This window comes from Drosophila tropicalis, unplaced genomic scaffold, assembly GCF_018151085.1.
Source record: "Drosophila tropicalis isolate 14030-0801.00 unplaced genomic scaffold, ASM1815108v1 contig_845, whole genome shotgun sequence".
Lineage (NCBI taxonomy): Eukaryota > Metazoa > Arthropoda > Insecta > Diptera > Drosophilidae > Drosophila > Drosophila tropicalis.
Window position 1 is genome coordinate 4,278,067 of NW_027173338.1, and position 23,986 is coordinate 4,302,052.

General features: G+C 33.4%; 2 protein-coding genes and 1 long non-coding RNA gene across 4 annotated transcripts in view; all 3 read right to left on the reverse strand.

Annotated features, from left to right (window-relative positions):
- Positions 1 to 5,565, reverse strand: part of nub (nubbin) — a 44,756-nt gene extending 39,191 nt beyond the window's left edge. Inside the window, exon 1 of the mRNA XM_068295491.1 lies at positions 5,228 to 5,565. The gene's annotated coding sequence lies outside the window, so the exon portion shown is untranslated. The remainder of the gene's footprint in view (positions 1 to 5,227) is intronic.
- Positions 5,566 to 8,562: 2,997 nt separating this feature from the next.
- Positions 8,563 to 10,934, reverse strand: LOC137580485 (angiopoietin-2-like). The gene is made up of 2 exons (XM_068294547.1): positions 10,790 to 10,934; positions 8,563 to 10,734 (listed from the first exon to the last, which is right to left on the reverse strand). Exons 1-2 carry the CDS (start codon positions 10,886 to 10,888, stop codon positions 9,727 to 9,729), a joined length of 1,107 nt encoding a protein of 368 aa, XP_068150648.1. The 5' UTR covers positions 10,889 to 10,934; the 3' UTR covers positions 8,563 to 9,726.
- A 4,737-nt stretch (positions 10,935 to 15,671) lies between these two features.
- LOC137581370 (uncharacterized) lies at positions 15,672 to 23,521 on the reverse strand. 2 transcript variants are annotated; one of them, XR_011033125.1, is made up of 3 exons: positions 23,105 to 23,521; positions 16,259 to 16,688; positions 15,672 to 16,202 (listed from the first exon to the last, which is right to left on the reverse strand). It is a non-coding gene; the product is annotated as an uncharacterized lncRNA (long non-coding RNA). The 2 variants fall into 2 exon arrangements; XR_011033126.1 differs by lacking the exon at positions 23,105 to 23,521 and adding an exon at positions 16,823 to 16,922.
- Between the last annotated feature and the right edge of the window lie 465 nt (positions 23,522 to 23,986).

Here is a 23,986-nt window from a genome sequence, read left to right on the forward strand (position 1 = left end):
CGTGCTTAAAGCGGCAAAGGGGTCGAGCCTAGAGGCTAAGCCAACATAAGCCAAACAAAATACATGCATAAGTCCCTCCATTTGGCATTTAACAAATGAGGCGCCCCCAATATAGACAAAAAGAAAACAGAAAATCAACTCATTGCATTTCTGACAGAAATCGATGAGAAACGAACTGTCTATTTGATTTTGACTTAAATATAATTAATTTTAATTTTTGTATCTTTTTCTATATAATGTTTATGCCCTTTGCCACTAAATTTCTATTAGCATTTTAAGACCCAACAAAATAAAGCTAAAAATAAACAGGAAATTTGTATATAATTTAATATGAAATGTCTGAATACCCTTTTTAGTTATTTTTTTTTTTTTTAAAACCAATTATAATCTTCAGATTTTTGAAATAAAAACAAGGCGCTAACCTTCTTAAACCCCAAATTTTGTGGATACATAGGGACTTTTAAAGGAACAAATTCTGAAGAACTGATTACAGAATTTCTGTAGTAACTTAATGAATAGTTATATGAGAATAAGTTGCATATATCTTAATCAAAAAGTGCACTACAATAGAATCTCAACAAAATTTGGAAATATTGAATTTGACGGTTTAAAATAATATAATATTGATTGTATATGTGAATATGTAAGCCAATCTATATCCATGTTCTGGAAGACCATTCCGACAGTTTCAATTGAAAGACTCCTGTCTGCCGATCTTAACAAACATTCCAAGCAAATGTTCAGAAAGGAATTTCTTTAGTCTAATAACTAATGAAACATTTTTTGATCTTTCTATACTTGAATATTCCACTTCCATTACTTAAGGAATATAATTTTAATCAAACTTGAATATTCCACTTCCATTACTTTAGGAATATAATTTTAATTAGATAACAGATAAATTACTTTTAAATTGGATCCTTTTTCACTGAACGTGAAGCCAACTAACCTTTAACATTGTTTATATCTTAACTAGATATTCATACTTCCCACTTTGCAAAGGGTATATGGAGTGGCAAAAGAGGTAATTCCAATTTATTTTTAATATATCATCCAAATTAAAAATAAATTTCAAATGAAATGTCAGAAATGTAAGCTAGGTCTTACACATAGATAAATTTATTCATATAGTTTATCTACCTGTTCTATCAATTCTTATCAATATTTACATATCAAACAACGATGCGTTCCTAATAAATTTATAAGTTAAGTCAATAATAATATTATTATTATAATTATTTATCTATTAGGAATTTCATCAGCCAAGAGTTTGTTTTTTACTTGATTTTACCTGCCCCCATTTTTCACGAATCTCTACTTTAATCCAAGGTGCAAATGAGGCCACTTGAAAGTTAGCGAAAAAATTAAAAATTAATTTAGTATCGCTCCCAGTCCTAACCTAACCCAAAAATAGAGAACCAGTTGAAACTGGTGTAACGAGCCGAGCACCGAGCCCCCTAAATACCTACAATCAGCTGAAGGAGAAACTTGAACCTTGCACCGATAAGTGACCAACGATCAGCCCATACTGAAAGAAATCGTTTTTGTTTACCTCATCGGTCCCGATTTCCAGGAATTACGTTTGATAACCAGATCAAGTGCTCAAGTGCTACACCAATAAAACCACTACTCAAATCAGGTGCCAGGTCGAATGAATCAAAAAATATATATTTATATATTTATGAAATTATATTTGTTTGTTCATATTTTGCAATATTTTTTTGATGTGTTGTTATTATTTTTTTGGCAATATATTGCTTCCGATTCAACCGAGGAGGGAAATTGGGGGAAAACTGGCTTATCTGGGGCAAGATATTAAAAATGCTTTCTTATCGGGCGCCAACTTTCTTAGTTGAAGCTTTGGGGTTTTTTCTTTGTGCTGACATACCTAAAGCTTATAAATTATACGTAGATAATGATATTGATATGTAAATTATATTCAAATTTATAATTTTCTGATAAGATTTCAAATTTGAAGCTATCTGATAGCTGATATATAACATTGAGCGATAACATTAGTCTACATACACTGTAGAAATATAAAGAAGAAAACTTTTTTATTACTTGTTATTTGTGCATATCAAGGTTGAACACGTGCTATGGCGAAATTAATTGAAATTTGGCTTTCTCATACATCCATAAATCATCGAGCTTAGTTTAGCCTTTTAAGACACCAATTTGCAACGATTTAGTTTAATGAAAACGAATAGAATGAAGTTCAACTCTAACTCAAACTTCGGAATTATGAATTCTCTAATTGTCTTATTTTAAAAAAATTGACTTGAATATAAAAGGATGCTAATCGTAATGGATTTATTTTGTATTTGTTCTAAATTACTCTTTGATTTTAAAGTCTACTAAATAACGTAAAAGTTTAGGTAGTAATCGGTACTAAAATCTACATAATACTTAATAAGTGAATTAAACAAAGAAGATTCCTGCAAGAATTGACTTAATCTCAATAACATTCCTTTGCCTTTTTAAGTCATTTATAAGAAGATGAGATAAATTTATTCATTCGGATGACTTTTAATCAAAAAACAAAAGGAAAATTATACTTAAAAACGTACTTTTGAAATATGTTGATATAATAAAAATAAGTTTAATTTTGCATTAAGCAAAAAATAAATTTCTAATATGAAATTTAACAAAAATTATTCACTAGTCCCTAATGTTTTTTTGGTCAATGTTTATTTTCAAATTAATAAATTTAAACTTATATGTTTGACCTGTCTTGTTCTGAGTATTAATTTTTCAGGTTTGACTTATTTTGAGAAAATTAAAAATTAATGGGAAAATTTCTGTGATTTAAATGAAAATTTACCAAAAAACTTAACTAACATTTTTAAGGGTTTGTAATTTAAATTTTATTCTTTTGATTCCATTCTTAAGTTTTATATCAATTGTCCTTGTTATGTTCATCAGATACCATGATTTACTTTAATTATTAAGTTCATTTAAACTTTACATTCTCAAAAGTCATAGATTTATCAGTTTGAATCATAGTACCAATCATTTGGTCTCCTTGAAAAATTGATTACTTTGTTGCCCCTATCTCCCTCCCTCGAAATGGCCCACCTCTTTAAGTGTTAAAGACACACGTCAGCAATATGATATGCAAAGTGTGTGAGTCTTTTGGTAGGCATTGTCGTGGGCAAGGTGTTAGCAGGAGGCACCTGGTTATTATTTTTGTTTCTTCTTGGTAACATTATTATCTCAGTACGCAACTCAAAGTCAACTCGACTTGTCCCCGGGGTTTGTCGTCTTATCAGGCAGAGTGAGTCTATTTGTGTATCTGTATATGTCTGTGTGTATCTGTGTGATGTGGGTAAACAAATTGAACTCATTTCTTTAAACAGCTTCGACGCAATTGTCGTCCAACACGAACACGAGTCCAACAAATACAATAAATATGCTTCAATAAGTCCTAACTTGTAGCATGACTTCGCTTTAAATCAGTTACCAATATGGTAAATGGACTACAACTACAACTGCAACAAGAAGAAGACGTTCCCGTTTTTATCTAATTAGGCTAAGCAGTCTTGAACAAATATTGATGAGTAGAGCATAGAGTACTGAAAAAAAATATATAAGAAAAAGAACAAGAACTAGAAGTAAAGGAAAAATAATCAATCACTTGATCGTTACAGCAATATGGTCTAGTTATCTCCCTCTTCCTCTCGGTTTCTCTAGCTTCACCTCTCTCTCTCTCTCTTACCCACTAACTTTTCAAAGATAACGGCATTTGAATAAGACACGGTGTTTTCTTCCCCATTCCTACCACTCGAGTTGTATTATTGTTAGTGCAGCGGACCGGCACAAGTGTTATGCTAATAAAACGACAAAATCGTTCGTTTATCAGTAAAGGGAACCTGCTTATACCATATATATACATATATACATACATATATTTATGCCATATTTACATTGCACCTTTATAAAAGAGAGACAGAGAAATATTTGTATAAATCGATCCATCGAGCCATCGATCGATCGCTCCGTTCGTTTCGTTTCGTTTCGATTTCCCTTGGTTACTTTGTTTATTGTATTTATTTCAATTTCAATATTATTTATCACCATCGGTTAACCACTTAAACAAAAATCAACAGGTACGGAGTTACCTTAGAATAGTAGGTTATACATATTTATTGTTTACTTTTGGCTTATGGTCGCCTCGCAAAGATACATACCTACATATGTATATACATAGAAACATACTTTATATTTACCTCCACCTCCGTCTATATCAATGCGGTACAAGGTTCTTATGAGTTCAGAAATCCTACTAAAAAACACACAGCTGGGTTGAAGGAAACCCAATAACTCAATGAGTTGAAGTTCTTTTGAAAGATCATAGGAAACTTGTCGCCGACATTTGCACTTCAAATCAGAGTTTAAAGTAGAAGGTAAACTAATACATGTTCAATTTAAATCTTACAATTAGTAGACTTTCATGTTTCAAAATACTATTCTCATAAAATATTTCATTAAAGATTTTAAAATTTATGTGGACCCATAAGGACTCACAAATTTTCCAAAGTCACCGGGTTAACCTATGTACTAAAATCGTAAATCTATTATGACCAAATACATTCCCCCGATAGTATACTCCTCTAGGAATAATACACAGTAATATCTCGGTATAACCAACTTCAATACAACAAAACACTTAAAATAACAAATTTTCTGTTAAGTCCTTAGAAAAAACTAATAAGTACTTATGGCGAGTCTTCTCAGATGTCGATCTATGCTTTATATGTACATACTTAAGGAAGGGCTTATGCTACTTTGGGTATCTCAAAAGCATTGAAAAATTCATCAAATGTAATAAATAAAATACCAATTAGATTCAAAAGGACACATATTCGATGAACAGTCTTTAGTCCTAATCTAATATAATTCAAGTTATTTGAAATTTACGACCAATCGATGAAATCCTAAACAAAATTTGTGTTAGACATTGCTAACAACCAACAATTTATTTGCAATTGCTCCAAACGCTAAAAAAGTCCTAGAAGTTTAATAAATTACTTTGAATCTAGCTATTGGATTGCATAAGATTATAGAAATAGATCTATTCAGTGATAGTTATAATAAATGAAATAGATTCAAGTGCAATTTTATTAAAAATTAAAATTAAAAACTACTCTTATTCTGCATTTAATTACATGTTACTCGAAATAAGTATAAAAATTTTAAATTAATTTTCTCGTTTTCAAGTAGTTACCTTCTGTTATTATATATTTTTTTTCGTTTATTTGAGTGAATTTTAGTGCTTTAATTTAGCTTGTTGTGACACTGAGAAAGTGATTAGCACTTTAATTTTGCATTTGACACTGTGATTCAAATGGGAGAGACAAGGCACAGTAATTCCTTTTTATTTCTTGGTTTTTTTCGAGGCTGTTCAAAAAGCCGTCGTTAAAACGCTTTATGCAGGGAGGATCATTGCCGTAGTGCCGCACACACACACAACAACACACACACAATTGTTTAGAGCCAGCCGATTTCGACAATCTCGAATCGAAAATCGTTCGTTACGAGAGCAAAGACAGAGCGCGCGCGCACTTGAGTAACAAACCACCTGAACGCAACTGAAGTCAACTGAATTCGTGCTGAACTGAGCTCGCAAAATGTATCTTAAAGATGTGCAGATCGCACACTACTGACAACAGCAAAAACAACAGGCAATATTTTCTTCTTTTTTTTTTGCCAACAATGAGCAAATAAACAAACGACAGCAACTGTTGCACATTGCTGCAGCAACAGTTGCTGCAGTTACCATTGCAATTGAGAGCAACACGAACGGTCACGAGAGAGAGAGAGCGTGAACGATCGTGAGATAGAGAGCGAGCCTGTTTATGCTCTCTTAGGTTCCACAATTCGCTGCACTGGTGTGTGTGTGTGTGGACCAAGTTAGTTGAAAGCTCCAATCGCTCGCTCTCTCTTTACCCCAACGTTCGAAAGAGATGGCCAATGGCAGTAAGCTTCGCTCTCTCACACACACACTTGCCATATGCAAATTCAATCATTCTTCCATCTCTGTTTGGCTTTAGCTTTTCGCCTTCTGCCTAATCCAATTGGTTCCGTTTTCTGCTGTTGCTGGTGTTGTGCTCTTTTGGCTTACGATCAATCCAACAGATACATTTTGTTTTTACAGCGTAGGTAGCAAAATGTCAAATTTTTCAAACTTTTTTTGTTTGTGCTTTATATACATACCTTGGGTCTTATCCAATTGGATTTGTGTTTTGTATGAAACTGGTTTACCGATTTTACCTGCCATTGGATAGATACATTTTTCATAAGTTAATCAAAAAGCTCTAAACAAATCAGAGAGAGAAATAGTAATCAAAATACAAATACAAATGTGTATGACGTTTGTTTAAACAAATTGTTGTTTTTTTTCAAGATGTATTTTAAAATAATGCAGTGAGGAATAAATTTGTTTAGTATTCTAGAAATAGTGGCTATTAATCTGTTTACTTATATATGTACCTATTTATAATACCATGTATTATGAGGTACATAGGTTCAGGGTGAGGTGTCTTCTCGGCCGCCGAATTGATGTGTTATTGTCCGCCTAGTGATTCCATCCGCTGCCCATCATGTTAGTCACAATTCTCAGGACTTTGTTCTGGAAACGTTGGACTGGACTGGAATTGAGTTATTCCTCTGTCCAGTATTTTAATCCATTCCATAATATATAGTTTCAGGTTAGTCAGAGTTACAGACATCATCTTGTAAACAGGTGAATCGCGATGACTTTTGGGGATTGACCATATTTTGTATTTTAAAAAGCCATGAGCTGGTATCTCCAAGGTTGTCTTTCAGTATGCACCGTTGACGTCTCGTGCTTGGCTCTTACATATAAAAACCAAATTTTACAATAATTTATAGATTACAAAACCAACTAACCCAAACTTGTACAGGACTGCAACCAATTTAAAGAAATTAATTTTAAAGATTGCTTTTAATTTTATTGATGTATCTAATAATTTGAATTCTACTATCTTAAATAAACACATTAAGTCCTTTAAACAGAGATAAATGGGATAAAGTTCACGTCAGTATAAGTATAAGACGATATTTTTGCCCCTGCTCATTTGGTCTTTGAAATTTTTATTTTCGTATGTAGAAGAGTTTGTTAAATAATATCCTTTGTATTTGAATCCATGTATATAAATAAAGAGAAATGTTAAAGGTCATTTGTAGAGCTTTTCGAAGATAACTGCTATGACTACATACTAATTCTGTGGAACGGTGACATGCTGATAAATAGATGACTAGCTTCCTGAAGTTTTTTTGAGCGTTATCCGTAAGGACCACTTCTATATAGTAGAGATCAACACATACGATTTTCATTTAAAGCCTATAAATATGGTTAATGCCTGATAATTCAATTCTCTTTGATAATGAATCACAATAAATTTACTTTCCCATCCCAGCTTTATAATCAGCTGATCTCTTTAGCAACTCATCTTGAAGTCTCTTGTTGGCCTTAAAGCCAACAAAAAACCAAAATTAATCAACAATTAATCAAGAGAAACAACAGAAAATACCAACAAAAACCAACTAAAATAAATAACAAGAAGTCAAACTACTGAAATTCAATTCTTAAGGCCAAAACGAAAAGAGTTTTCAAACCAAAGAAAAAGAAACAATGCCTTTGGCGCCGCAACATTTTGCGGCAATATCTTTACGCACGATCATCTTACCAGATCTCTGACACAATTCCTTGAGCAATTAAGTTAAAGAGGCAGCGGTAAAAGGGAGACACAGACAGTGGCCGAAAGGTGGGGGAGTCCAATTTGCCGGGGCATTTAAGAAAGCTGTCAACAGATTCTCTTCGACTTGTGCATAATGTGGCTGGCCAACTGACCGACCGACCACCGATTGTTTACCATATGCGTATACAACCAAATAAAACTAAAAAAAAAGAGTAATAAAAAAGACTGCATACCGAAATGTCAACTGAAGCTTATTAGCCTGTCGTTTGCATTTCATTCTCTCTGTGGCGGTCAACAGAGAAAGATATTGGCAAAAATGAGAGAAAGAGAGATAGGAAGCGAGCAATCCTCAGAAAAGTTGAATTTGAATGCAAATTCCAAACATTTCTTTGGCCTTTAGTTCATTCAAATGCTGCCGACCACAGGCACAGTGGTTCCATAGCTACTTGGAAGTACTTTTATATAATTTATTTGAAATATTAATATAAAATAAGAAAAATTGAAAAATATATTTTTTTAGTGATTTATCATTGATTTACATAGTTTTTTGGTCGAATGAGCATTTGTACAGATTTCAGGGAATTTTTTCCATCCCAACTCATACTATCCGTTTTCTCGTTTGCTCTTGCATAATATCGTCCGTTTAGATTTCTGAAATATAAATAAATTAAATTGTGTATACATACATAATTGTTTAAGCAGGATTTGATTGGTTACTTACGGCCCCCAACAGTTTCTGTACCACCAGGCTCCATAAAACACTGACGCACAATTTCGGTCACTCTTCAAATCATTATCACGATCGTAAGTCGAGAATTTTTGTCTTAAACCTTTCTCCATTTCGTTGTGGATATAACCTCGAAATTCTCCCAATGATTCCAACTCAAATGCCTTGGTTTCATCACCAATTCTAAAATGAAGCAAGTAAGTCGACTCGTCGACTCGGGTATACCATACACCAGGTGAAACAAATTTTTTTAAATTTCGAAAACCAAATGTACATATGTATGTCTTTTAAATTGTTTTTACATGTTTCATAGTATGTGCTATCTCGCTCACTCTACGAACACACGAGCACTCTAGCGCCGCTACTAGCCAACGGCCAATTCTGGCCTTGTGGACCGCGTAGTAAAATACGTTCATACGCATATTTTGCATGTTTCTAGTCCGATTTCAATAAAATTTGGTAGTTTTGTAGAAATAGATAAGATTAATTAGTCTGCCGAATTTGAATGCGATAGTCAAAAAACTACAGGAGAAAATCGGTTTTTTCTTAATTATGGAGGCGGAAGTGGGCGTGGCAAAATATGAAAATATATATACTCTGCGCGAATACTAAGCCAGTATACATAGTAAATTTGGTGACTTTAGCTTTGTTTGTTTTTGATAAAATCAGTTTTGTTTGATTTGCGGGGGCGGAAGTGGGCGTGGCAAAATTTTTAAATAGCCAGTTTCTGCGCGTCTATTAAACTAGTCTGCATATCAAATTTGATGTCGGTAGCTGTCATAGTTTTTAAGAAAATCAGTTTTATGTAAATTCCGGGGGCGGAAGGGGGCGTGGCAAAAAGTTTAAACAATCAGTTTTTGCGCGCCAACTAAACGAGTATATAAACCAAATTTGATGTCTCTAGCTATTATACTTTTTAAGAAAAACAGTTTTATGTGATTCCTGGGGGCGTAAGGGGGCGTGGCCGAAATTCCAATTAACTCTGAACATGTGCATACTACACGAGTATACATACCAAATTTGGTGGCTCTAGCTCTTATAGTTTCCGAGATCTGCGTGTTCATACGGACGGACGGACGGACGGACGGACGGACGGACGGACGGACGGACGGACGGACGGACGGACGGACGGACGGACGGACGGACGGACAGACGGACATGGCTAGATCGACTCGGCTATTCATCCTGATCAAGAATATATATACTTTATAGGGTCGGAGAAGCTTCCTTCTGCCTGTTACATACATTTTGGCGACTTTAATATACCATTTCACCCTATGGGTGTATGGTATAATGACTATATCTAGCATATGCGAAAGTTTCATCGTGGAACCCAATTTCTATGAGAAGTTCATAAACGTCTGTTTGGGTGATGCGATGCAATTTTTCAAGACCAATAAAAAAATTTCCATTTAAATCACCAAAACCGCTTCGAAAGTCTGTCCAATTTCTCTTAAAGTTTTCGCTATCATCTAGTCGCCTATGGACAACTATCCATCCACCTCCATCTATCTCGCCTTCGCAGAGAGATCGAATTGGTTCCAGTGTGGAAATATCAATTAAATGAATTCCCGACGAAAGATCTTTGCAACCAGTTTTCGGTAATATTCGCTTGCAATCACTTAGACTTATTTCTGTTTGGTTTAGTTTTAGAGAATGACTATCGATCAAACTATTTTTTGCTACAATCTGATTTTGAGCATCTTCCAAGTTTTTCTGATAGAATGCTACTTGAGATTTTAGCTCGTGTATTTCATTTGTCAATTTTTCTTTCGACTTTAGTTCTTTTTCAAAGCTTAATCTTAAGTTTGCTAAATCCCTTGTGGAAATTTCTAATACAATTTTATTAGTTTCTTCCGAGTCATTTGACTGTTTCCATAAGAATTGAATTTCTTGTTTTAAATTGTCCTGGCGAGCGTTGCATTCGATCGCTTGATTTCTTGTTCTTAATTTCATTTCTGCTATTTCCGCCTTCAACTCTTCAATTTTTGCCAGATTATTTTGATGCTGAATCGATTGACTAAGAAGTTTGAGCAAATCTTCATTAGATTTTCTTAGCATTTCATTCGTTTTATGTAGCTCATCAATCTCCGTACTTTGACCTCTAAAATAATCTATTTCAAGTAATTTCTTTCTTAGCTTGACTATTTCCTCATCTCTATCTGAATTCTTTAAGTCGTTCGATTTAACCTGCTCCTTTAATTCTGTTGCATGGGCTAATAAAACCTTTACAGACTCGTAACAACATGACGAGCAGAGATCTCCTTGTCCACTTTCGCAGTTCTATAAAAACAGAAGCCGAATGTATTTGACTTTTCACTATTAATAATATACTTACCCAATAGTCGACCTCATTTCCAAAGGAATTTGAATTTACTTCTACGAATCCCACAAAAAGAAATAGACCCGAAAGTAAAATTAATCTTTGTAAATTCATTTTTTTTTTTTTAATATTTGCCACTTGTCACGTTCTTCAGCGTTAATGTCTCAGGCAGTAATGATTTAAAATTTTAAATATACATTGATCTTCTCGTATTGAGCTTGTGTCGAGATAATGTTTACTTGGCAGATTTATTTTTTATTTAATCTGTTATTGATACGAATAAAATCAGGTATAATTTGCATTTCCATGTTTATGAACTAGTAAAGTCGACTTGAGTTTACCCTGCGATAGATGTTCATAATTCTTCGGGCATTTTCACTTTTATCAAAAGGAAAATCGTATATTTATAAGACAGCTACATATGTATATAAATTAGTTATCTGATATCGATTATAATTGTAATATTGTAGATGAAAGCGCAAAATTATTTTGCAAAGGTCCTTTTATAGGGGTAATATATAATAAAGTTACCAGATCTTTATGAAATTGGGCAAGGTCATCAATAAATAAATCGAATTGACACATATTAATTTTTATAACAATCGTTTGGAAGTTATTTATATATATGGTATTTCTTTAATGCACCACAAAAAAAAATGCAAATATATATTTTAAATATATATTTCAGGTCTTAAACTATTCGTAGAGATAATGCCATCATAAAAAAATAACGCACAAATAAAAAAAAAGAAATTAAATCTCAGATAAGGAATTGAAGGAAATCAAGCGGGTCATAATCTAGCAGTCAGATGTGACTGCATAATTAATAGAATTCCAATTGATAAGCATTAATATTGTTGAATTAGCTGATTCAACTAAAAAGGAAAAACAGTAGACAGAAGTCGATACTTTAGCTAACTAAATTTCAATTCAAATTATAAGTATACTTATTAATATTATTATTATTATCAGTAAATGTAACCTAACTTCGGCTTGGACGAAAACAACATTCATTAACTAGCTGTTCAGTTGACTAATTGACTTGGCCCTTGGACAACTAATCTACCGAGGACTGTATTAAATAAGTACCTATAATGTAGAAATTTTCTTTGTTTTAATAACTTTTTATATACGATTGTCTTTTTCTTACAAAAACCTTTTCTCCCACAGTTTTCCTGTGCATAAATTTTATTTAGTCTCGGCAACCGTTTGCGGCATACTTATGTTTAAAAAGATGTTTGAGGTCTCTCAAGTGGTGACACTGTGCAACAAAGATTGGTGGTCATCTACTATGACTATGTTTTAATTACCATTTTCGAATGTATTTCCCCCCATAGGTATTTTTCAGAATTCCATTTGCTCAGGCCATTTCACATACTATTCAAGTAGCATAAAATTGCAAACACATATTATTGACACATCATTATCAATCAAAAGTTATGCTAAAAGAGAATGAGGAAAGCCAGCGAAATGCTTTCGCAACTCAACAAAAATACAAATAGAAAAAACACAGAATAGAAATAACCAGAAGTAGCTCACCAACCCTTTTAGCTAGTTGCAGTTTCAGTTGCAATGGCAGTGGCAGTGGCAGTTGCAAGCTTCGTTTTCTTTATGACCATGATTTATGGCAGAATTCTTCATAGGCGGCCGTTCTGCTTAGTGCACCATGAAGCTTAAACAACATCAACGAGAGGAAGGAATCAAAAAGACAGACTTGCTGACACGCACAGAGAGATTCTTCTTCTCGACTGACGATGAAACAGAAACCCTACATACATGCATACATCGTCTTCATTCTCTTCATCTAGTTAGGTTTCTCTCAATTCTCTTACTGTGCGCAATGCTTTATGATTTAATCCGAATTGCTAGTTTTGTTTAACATAAACTGTCCGATTTGATGTTGTTCATAAAATATTCGGAAAGAAAGTTTCTACTTCTCCATTTGTAATGACCATAATTTTGGTTAGTTTATTATTAAATTTAACGTATGTATTAAAGATGATGTACACATTGATGTACATTAGCGTAAATAATCAACATTTATGTAATTAGTCGAAACAACAAAAGGCAATTGCATTCTCATTCACTTAACTTTTCATTACCTGGAGTTAGTTATCAACGATTTTTCTATACAAGTTTCGTAGTTGATATTACCTTTAGGTCTAATTGTGTCTGCATTGATTTGAGTAATCATTTGTTTAGCTTTAGCATTCACTTTAGTAGGAAATTAACTATTAAAATTAGAAGTTCATTATAGAATAACCATTGCTGCAACCAATGCAACTTTTGTTCTTGTACTTATGTACATAATCTTTATATGCAAAATTATTGTGGACTTATTCATACCAATGTACCAACAAGTATTAACAAATGAAAATATTGTTAGGAATATTGACATTGTAAATTCTCTCTTGTAATAGTTCGATAGAACCTATAAATTCCTATCAACATTATACAATCTTAGGGACTCATTAGTTAGGCTTAAAGTTAGCTGAAAAGAGTCAAAAATTATCCATATCCAAACTCTCTTGACTCCCCCATGGATTGCAGAAGGATTTGTAAACGAGAACAAGTAAAATAGATTACTACTTTCAAAGGAATCTCTTTTGGTTGACGTTTTAGGAAATTAACTAGTTATCACTTCAGAAATGATCACCAATTAAGCCATTTTCGGTCATTTTTAAACTTTTTCTAAAAATTTTGTATTCTTTTTTCCCAAAAAAGTAAAAATCTAAAAGTTAAGTTTAGTAAGAAGTCCGAATTAGTCAAAAAAGATAACTTTCCACTAAATATCTTTAAATTCTTGTCAATGAATTTGAGATTAAATCAATAAAATGCAATCGAGGCAACTGATAATTCCTTGAACATTTGGGATATTGATTTAGGTAACGAATGAAAATAATGGGTAATGCTTCCCTGATCAAACTTACTTACACTCATGTTCTCGTATACTAGATCCCAGACTGAATATGTTTAAAGTTTTTTATCTTTCTTGGTAATTGAAGTATTCCTTTTCGGTTGTCTGGCACAAAAAATGAAAATAAAAAAAACACCATTTCTCACTTCACACTTGAGACACGCCAAGTTGTCTAACTTGGCCACAATTTTCCTGCAATTATACGAGAAAAACATTAATCTTTCACGCACTTTAAGTTGTTATCCCCGTAGACCAGGAGTACTTAGCATTTAAATTGGAAATTTACTTAAAGTAAAAACCAGAAAAGGGTCGGAGCTAAGAAACGAGAAGAGAAAAAGAAGTTCATGTCCTGTTGACAAATTGTGCAATTATGCAAAAGGCAAAAATAAACAAAAAAGAAAGCTTGCTTTCTCAAGGGGGATGGACAAAAATGCAAAAAGTTAATAATTTTAATTGTCGCAATGAGCAAAAAGAATGTTTATAACACAAAAGGCAATGTGTAATTAGCCTTCGGGTCTGGCGTTTCTTCTGGAGCATTACAAATGAGTCGTTGGCGTGCGATTCTTCTTTTTCTTTTGATTCTTGATTATTATAATACATTTTGTTTTTAAGATTTTCCTGTTCTCTTGTTGTTGTTAATATTATTGTTGTTGTGGTATAATTGTTCTCAGGTTGCTGGGTTTAATTGTTTTTTAAGCAAACATTTAAGGCCATGCACTCGTTAATCAAATCGAACCCCAAGGGCACTGACTACTTGTTTAGTTAGTTATCAATTTGGCTAATCCATATGCAATAAGTCAAAGAAATGAGTTACAAAGAAAAATCTAAGCAAAAAAGAGTTAGCTAACGACTTCACTTTCAATTAGCACAACAAACTAAGGCTAACAACAAGTCCTCAAAACTCGAAATAATTACTCAACAATTCAGTTATTGCCCAATTTTCTTCCCCTCTATTCTTCAGATCGGTTTATGGTGATAGTAAGACCAACCTCTCTCAAATGGTTGAAAAGATTTTCATCTCTGTAATTTAATTTCATCTTTTCTTCCCTTTTGAATAACTAATTATGGCCAGAGATTTTTAACAGTTTAGATGCACTTCCTCTCATTGAACTGCATTTAATAATTTAATTGGTGGAACCCATAAGTATACAATTACATTTTGAAATTATGATATACATCTCGGTGTTGGGACTAATTAAATATTTCAATTTAATAAAGCTCTTGTATACTGTTAAGTTTTTCAATAGGCAATAGCAATTAAAGTCATTTTGTTATTAAAAAGAAAAATAAAACGAAAACTTTAATTTTTGATCTCTCTGATTAAGTAAAAACATATTGTAAAGGTAAAGAAAAAGTTAACAGTATTAGAAATTTAACTTCCTGTAAGGCTTGTTGAACTCAAAAGATATAAAGAACTTTTGGCCTGAAAAAAATTTGGCAGAAATTTTCTTTAATGTTTATGTTTTCTTTAGCCAAGTCTTGGAAATGTTTTCTTCTTGGTTCTCGATTTTAAGAATTATCATCTGACATACGTTTTTACGCTTACTGATTCAGTTGATCATATATTGGATGTAATCCCTTAATTGATCAATGATATAAATAATATCACAGATAGGGAAGAAATTAAATCAACATCTTTTATACATAATTATATATAAACAAGGAAACAAGGACTGCCATTTATCTATTAAGATTACACAGTATAAATAATTATTGTGTAAATTTATAACCAGTTGCTCTTTTCATTAGATTCGATTATAGAAGGAATCCGTAGGCAGGGTTCAAATTTATTTCAGTGTTGTATTATTGTTTTGTGGCTAACATACAATTTCTTGCCATTAAACATTTGACTTTTATAAGAATTTGTGATCCCATAATTTAAATTTAAATTCTGACAAAACTAAACTTTAAAATAGTGACATGGATCTAAAAAACAAAGTAAATGAAAAAGGAACTACTTTATTTATGTACTTGGGAACGTTTCTATAGGTATTTTTTTTAAGGTTTTGCACTTGTTGGCTTAAAAATTCTTTTGTGCTTGCGCTTCGTGGGTTTGAGTCGGCATAAAGTCTTTGAAAATAGCTAGAAATCAGTTGAATCCTTATACTATATAGCACAAATGGAATAAGTTGCTGCCTGATGCTGATGCTGGCCGATGGCGATGCATTCGAGAGTTGCAAAAAATGTTGTACGACAAGCGCCAAGTTTGTTTGTTGTTGTCGTTTTGTGTGGGGCAACAAATGCAACAAGAGAACAAAATTAAAGCAAAAGCAAAACGTTCCACAATATCGAATCGAAGCCGTTTGGACGTTCGTCCGCCTTGGCACGACCAAATGTTTTGTACCACTTTGGCTATATATGGCAAAATTAGTGGGATGTTTGTAGATGTTAGTAACGCGGAGAGGAGAGAAGTGTGTAGAGAGAGGCAAAACGCGGGGAGAAGGTGTTGTTAAAGGTGTCGTCGTCATTAGCACAATGTTTCAGAGTCCGTCTACGAGTTGAAGTTGCAATCTGGAAAATAACGAAATTGTTGTCTGATTTTTGCTTATGAAATTTTATGCACTCACCTCTCACCAATCAATACCGTTCCATGGTTCGATCCATGGGGGATCGAGCAATCGCTTGACATTTCCTCACGCCAATAAACGTGCAATTATAATAAAAATAATCATCGACTAGCTGACTTGCTGCAGACATCGTCTCCCGTTTTGGTTGCCGTTTGATGCTTGCGATCCAGACGAAGAAGATCCAGTCAACTGGATTATCGCCTCATTTGAAACAACTTTTTTCCATCTGCGCCCCATCCTGCCATCCATGGCCAATCCCAACGTTCTCTCATTCTCCTACAATTGGCGAGTAATTGCTTTGAGTGAGTGCATAATAATTTCTGTTTGGTTATATCAAGTTTTTTGTATCCAATCCTTCAGGTGGCAGTTTGTTTTTTTTTCCATTTCACTATTTCCTCTAATCCATTTAATCCTTATTTGGGCATGTCGTCTGGGAATGTGTTAAGGCAGAAATCGAAATATCATAATTGTATAGATCAGAAAAAAAAAACTTAATTAAAAATTAATAAAATCTTGACCAAATCGAGCGAAATATATTATATCTAAACCAAAAAATTCTATTACAAGGCAATCCTCTATAAGGTGTGGCAAAATCTATCTATAAAAACCAAATGTTGAAATAAAATTAGCATTGCCAATGTTGTCTGTCATTGAGAAACAAAATTGTTGAATGTTTTAAATTAAGATTGAAAAAGGAAAAGTAATAGAAACAATATAAAAATTAAAATTTGGAAAAAATAAACCTTGAAACTGTAAACTTATGTGAAAGCCTACTTTTAAAGCATTATAGTAGAAAAAAAAAAAACGAATTCTTTGCTTTCTTTATTACTATTTTAAAGTTAAAAGACTTGGAAATAAAATCCAATCTTAAAGACTCATCTCAATCTGAAACCTAAGTTTTACTATTTTATTAATTAATTTTCGGATTTGAAGCTCAAATTCTTTCTCAAATGTTTGAAGTTCAAAATCTTTTGATTCCAATGTCGTAAATAAGTATTACGTTTTATTTTGTAAGTTTTACGGTTGTAATTCTCAACTTGTTTTAGTTCAGTTTCTCAGATATTCGGACCTACATATCTGCGGTTTAATAATCTTACTTATAAGATTAAGAGTCGGATATTACGCAACAATACGTTAAACTGTTGAGTACTTGACTTCGGACTGTTTGAAGAAGATTAAGATAGATGATTTGAATATCTTCAGGGTTTCCTATAAATATTTTACATGGCCGGCAAATACACAAAAATCCACTGAGGTAAATATTAAAACAGCTTATTAATTAAATGAATTACAATTGTCAAAAATTTCAAAACTCTTAAGACTTGACATCAATTCAATTCGGTTTGTTATAGTTTATCCACTCTCATTTTTAAGCTGACACTTGAATCCGCACACGCTTCAAAACTCTGTTGTGCTATGCTTTGACACGTATCGATAACAAAATAAACAATAATCAGCAAGAGTTTAGGTTAATTAAACTCGGACTTGTTTGAACACGAGCTCAAAATGGAATAAATAAAGAAGTGATGAGAAGGGTCCGGAGGGAGATCAATTTAAATATTTGTGCTTGGCCACGCTTTCAATCAATTCAGTGGAATCAAACTCAACCTCAAATTGATTTGAAAGGTTTTGCTCGATCATTTCCGTTTCAGTTAGGAGACAAGCTGACAAATTAGACAAATAGAAAACATGACAAAAACGAAGCAAGACTATAATGATGAAGACTTTAAGTTACCCTATCCAAGTGAGAGAGAATCATTTAGTTCTTTAGTAATTTTCCAATTATAAATTGGAATTCATCACTTCCATCTTGAGATACATTCTCATTGGTTGTAGGGTATCGATCAAATAACAAATGTCAAGTCATGGCGTAAGACCAGAAGATGAAGAATCAGTAGCCCAACGCTAATTAGAATAAAGCCGAATCAAAAAAAAAGCAAACAGATATATACATATAAGTACACACAATGGTAGAGGAAGAGGAAAAGAAATTTAAAGTCATGCTGCAAAAGGTTTCCGCCTTGGGGAATTGAAAGACACCTCTTGCCCTGCTTCATGTGTCCCATGTGTTCTCTCTCATGACTCTTTCATGTACATATCTCTCATGTGTCTCTTGTCTAGTTGGCGTAATCAAAATCCTTTTATAGCATTTACATAGCAGCACATACAAATCAAGTAATGTCTCTGTGGCTATTGGTCAAGTTGTTGCCGTTTCTTTCTTTTCATTTTTTATTTTTTTTTTTTTTTTTTTTTTGTACTCGTATTTAGTTAGTTAGTCATTGAGACTTGCCAATGGTTTACACATCGATCGTGGGAAAATGATCGATTTCATCAAACGGCTCCTCATCCTCCCTCCTCCTTCTTCTTCTGGTGGCCGTAATCGTCTCCCTCACCTCCTCTTGTCCCGTCTGTTGACTGACTCTGAGTACATGACATCGAACATGCCAATCGAGAGGCAAACGGCAACTGCAATTGAAACGTGTTCATCAAGCAATTTTCTATCGGTTTTTTTTCCTCCACTAAATTGTGAGGCTAGTGTCGAGTTTTTTTTTTTTTTTTGTGACTTTATGAAATGTATCTGACAGATTGTTGCCAATTTGGCAAGCTAAACTTATAGCTCCTTTTGAATATTGATGCGAAAAGCGTGGAAAATGCAATTGATTGGTCAACAAAGATGAAAAATTAACTCTTTCTTTGATTTATTTATAACCAGGTGACCCGAAACTAGTTGTATTAGCTTTGATTGAACTCTCATGTTAATTTCTAAATAACAATTGGTAGAACCCACTTTAAGTTAACACTAGTTCACGCTAAAAGTGAAGCTCCGAATTGACAATGTCTCTGCATTTTCCAGCTTTTCGCGAAAATATCTAAATAAACGAATTTCACCATCGTCTGTAAACTTATGTAATATTTTCATCAGATCTTTGATTGTATTCTAATATTAATCAATTGTTTATTTTAAAAATTTATTTAACCAATTGAATTAGACCTCAAATGCGTTGCCCAAAGTCTGGCCATCCTTTTCTTTATTTTAATACATACTCACAGTTTAAGCAAAAAGTTAGGCAACTTTGCCAGAATCCGAATTGGTAAAGTGAATTTCCATATGTCCAGAAACATTTTTAATATAAATTTTAAAATTGTTAAATGTATTCTCCATTATTTTCGAACGCTCAAAACTTTTCTCTTTGATGGACAAAATTATACTAAATTTTAGATCTTGATAGAAAAAAGTGCAACCCTTTGCCTTAAAAAATGGAATGGCCCATTCAACCCTTTATTTCTTTCCAGTGATTGTATTTAACATATTCCCCTAAGCCTTTTTTTCTGCTGTTTTTTTAGAACCCTTCCAACCCCTGCAAAACACATATGTACTTCCATTAAGTGTCTGCTAGATGGCGCTGTTCTCATTTTTTACAGGCAAAGATTTCTTGAACGTTTTTCTGCCGTATAAATTTTGTATAATTAATACTCGGCTACTTTAACCATGCACAGCTGGCATTTAACTTACCCCCCGCTCTTGGCGTCTCTGCCCCACCTCTGGCTTGTTGTTAATAAAATATTTTAAATAATTCTGTAATCTAAATGCAGTCATCGTCATCATCAACTCTCGGCGACATTTTCTTCTCTCTTGGATGGTTTGAAATGTTTTTTTTGTTTGTTTGTTTGTTTGTACAAGCTGGAACAGGATGCTTGCTCTTGCTGTGTCCAAGAAATTCTAAATACCAAAGAGCTGCAGCACAAATCACAAATTGTCACGTTAATAGTGGTACAATTCCCCCACCTCTCCACAAACCCCACCTCGCCATCCCCTTCCACCCGCAGCGGGCATCTCATCATCATTGCCATCATCATCATCATCATCTGCCGCGGCTTTTGCGGCTGAACTTGTCTTGCATTTCGCATCCGTATAAATGCAATGTAAATTTTTTTGTGTGTATTGCGCGCCATTGCATATGTCGAAGACAACAACAACAACAACAAATCGAAGGAAGATGCTACGACCAGGAAGAGGGAAAACTGAGATAGCCAGAGCCACAACAAGAGAGAAAGAGAAAAGGAAACGGTTGAAGTAGGATGACCAAAGACTAAACTAGAGATGTCCAAGTGAAGAAGTTTACCCCGTGATATAGGAAGTATGACAATTTAAAAAAAGTGTACTATATTTCATTTACAGCTGATCGTTGTCCTGTCCTTTCAGATCTTTTGAGCATTTCAACCACTTGCGAAAGTTCCGACACGATTCCTTGTTTTGATCTTGAGCACGCTGTCATCTCTAATCTTTTCATTGGCCATTGGCAGCTTCAGTGGCGACTTCTTTGTCTCTCAGCACGTTTTCGCCTTGATAATTTATGAGACGCCTTATTAACATCAGTCAGCAGCAGCATCAGCATCACATCACATAGCATCAGATGATGCAGTCGACCAGAAGCCAGAAGCCAACAGCCAACTGGTTGGCTTTCTTGGAAAGGCATCTCCGTTGGTTTTGTTCGTTTGCTTTGGAGGCCTTTTTCTTTATGCGTATTTTGCCACATTTTCACTCATTTTAATGTAATTTCCGTCTCTTTAATTTGTAAATTATTTAAACAAAAGCAAGAAAATTGTTAAGTTTACCGAAAACTCTACTCTCTTTGTGATCTCACAATTTATGGCCTGTTGTCCGAGCCATGCAAATCAGTTAGCCAAATCGGAAACGAGACCTTTAAGCCAACTTGATTTGACTTCATTCTATGCAAATCGCTGAATCTCGTTAGGGTGGCTCTTGCTTGTTCGTTTGTTGCAATTGCATAATTTGCATAAGTATTTCGACTTTCAATTAAATATCCAAAATCAGACAAAACACAAACTACAACAAAGCGAGATTGAGAAACATTCCAAATGTTAATACTCGAGAAACAACATTCACCAATGACCAATGACAAATCTCAATTGCAACAGCAACAAAAATGTTTGCATAAATTGCCATAATTGTTCATAAACAATTATCATCATCATCATCATGGCTACGGGCTAATTGCCCTGGCAATGTTGTCTTAAAAGGATTTCAAGGACTAATTAGTTGCATGATTTTTCATAAATTTTTCATTGAAATCAAATTAGCTCGTCCCAGTAGCAAATTACAGTATTTAAAAATCTGAAATAAGCGCAAAAATATATTGCAAAGGAATTCCCTTTTAAGCACCATGATGGACTGGTTGGTCAAAAGGGGCGTCATCATCGAATGGGCTTTGAGAGTATCTTAAAAAGGTGCCGACAAACGATTCCATGGGGACGGCTCCAGTAGTATCCAGTAGCTGACGCATATTTAAATTCATTCAGTTTTTTGTTAACATAGAATTCAAAAACCTTGACTCATTTATGGCATGACGTTTGATTATTCAAACCGATTTTTTTTCTCTTATTGAAAATGGAAATTTTGTTGTGCAAATTTTTTTAAGATGACCCAGACAAACAATGTGCTATAAGTTGACTAGACTTTTCCATTAGCATTTACAAAATTCCTTTTAAAGTGATCATCATGATGTGAATTACTCATATTTATTATTCAATTTATTGTGAATCAAGTCATAATAGATCTAGATTTCTTAGCCAAAGTCCAGTTGTTTCCTAGAAATTCCTTGAACTATGTGATCAAAGGATTCTTTATAAAGTTTTATAAGAAATTTAAATGAAAATTTGATTGCAATTTGATAAAAAGTTTCATTTAAAATTAGAACTTATCTAAGAAAGAAAGTTTTTAATAATATTTTGAGGTCTTAAGATGGTTTTATACTCAACTCAATACCCAAAATGAAATAGTTTATGTTAAATATGTTTGAAGAAATCAACTCAAAGAAATGAACGTGATTGTTGAATTTTACTAATTAAAAAAATATTCACAGTGAATAAATTTTAAATTGCTATTACATACATGTATTTGTTGCTTGTCAAATTGAAATACAATTTGGAAATCCGAATATAGTTTCAAACACATGAAGCTTTCGTTTTAATTTGCAACATTTGTTTTAGCCTTAGCTCACCTTTGAAACGCTTTAATCACATGGCCCCACTTAACTAACTGACTAATCTAACCTCGTGATTTCTAAATAATTATGCAAATTTTATCGTATTGCAAAGGCAATTATTATTGGTTAAGTTAATAAGCAGAAAAGCAGCAGCAGCAACAAATGAATAACGAATACTTGGCAAATTATTCAAAAGGCAAAATTGATTTCTACAAAACAGCTGCAAAACACAAACAAAAAATAAAGAAAAATTGAACTCAAAATCAAATGTTGAGGCGCGAGACATGGCAATTGATTTTGAGTCGAGAGTTGAGTGTTGAGTGTTCAGTTCTGTCCTCGGCCTGAGGCTTGAGATCGGGCAGGTAGGCAGTCAGCTAGCTGTCAGTCACTTTGACGTTTTTGACCAAATCGTGTAAAAACCGTTGAAAACGACAAACGACACGTCGATGCCACAGCTGAAGTAAGCAGTTGAAGTCCAACAGATGCAAGTTGCTGCCATTTCTCAGTGATGGGACAGTGAGACCGTAAATTGGCCGAATGACTAAATCTTGCAGCCAAATTTTGTTAAAAGACCATCAATTCTTAATAAATTAAATGAAGCTTAAAAATAATTAGTTTATGGGCCATATTTTGTTATACTTGGCTTTCTTGGATTCAATTAGAGTTTTCACAAGAAAAAAGCCACACGATATTTGTCTAAAATTGTTATAGATGAATACTTGAAAATCAAGAAAAATTGGGTGAAAAAATTAGAACTTCTTCTGTTGTATTAATAATTTGAGTTTTTGTTCCAAAAATACACTTTTAAGTTTAAGTAAAAACTTTTTAAAATACTTACTAAATTTTAGTTTACTTTTTTCGTTCTGGTTAAGAGTAGAACTTTGGTCGTTTCTCATCTCTAGTTGGTCTTCATGTCAATTGTTTTTGCAGGCATTTTTTGTCACCAGATTTCTTTTCTGGTTTTTTTTTTTTTGTTTGTTGTTGCGTGTCTCTTGGGTTTGCGATTCGATTAATTGTTGTTGGAAAATGTAAATTATTTCGCTTGGCATTTTTGTTTATGTATTTATATTCTCTCTCTCTCTCCGCCCTCCCCACAATCTTTTGCAGTGTGTTTTGTATGTTTTTAATGAGGTAAAATATTTGCATTTTGATTGACAGCACACAACTTTGGCTTGGGCCTTTGCCAATTGTTGCATATTTGGCAAATAGAATACAATATAATAATAATGAAGAGGCAGATGACAAAAAATAAACACTAACATGTGGCAATACCTTGAACTAAAAACAAATGGCAACGCCTTGAACTAAATATTTTATATAGATGGCAAGGCCTTTGCAAAATTTGACAACACTTTGATCTAAATATAGCTGGCAACCATAAAAAGGGGTAAGAAAGGGGTAAATCTATGCTTTTTAACAATTCTGTTTTTTTTTTTTCGCTGTCAAAGGGTTGATTTGTCGAATCCCCTCTTCCAAAACCACCCTCTAAAAAAGTAATGTAGTAAAAAAAAGCATTCACCTTCCAGTTTTTGATGTTGTGCGCATATTCAAATTTTTCCTCCCACTTTTAAAAAGTGGGAAAACTGAAGCTCTTGGAAAGTCACTGATTCGTATAAAAGGCCATGGCACAAAGAGACTTTTCCTCAATCGTTTATTGTTTGCCTAGAAACTCGGTTCGGCTGCCCTTCATCCTTGGAATACCATTCATCGGATTACTTAA

Coding starts and splice junctions, on each gene's coding strand:
- LOC137580485 (XM_068294547.1), bottom strand. CDS start 10,888: ATGAATTTACAAAGATTAATTTTACTTTCGGGTCTATTTCTTTTTGTG. Junction 10,735..10,789: donor GAAATGAGGTCGACTATTGG/GTAAGTATATTA, acceptor CTGTTTTTATAG/AACTGCGAAAGTGGACAAGG.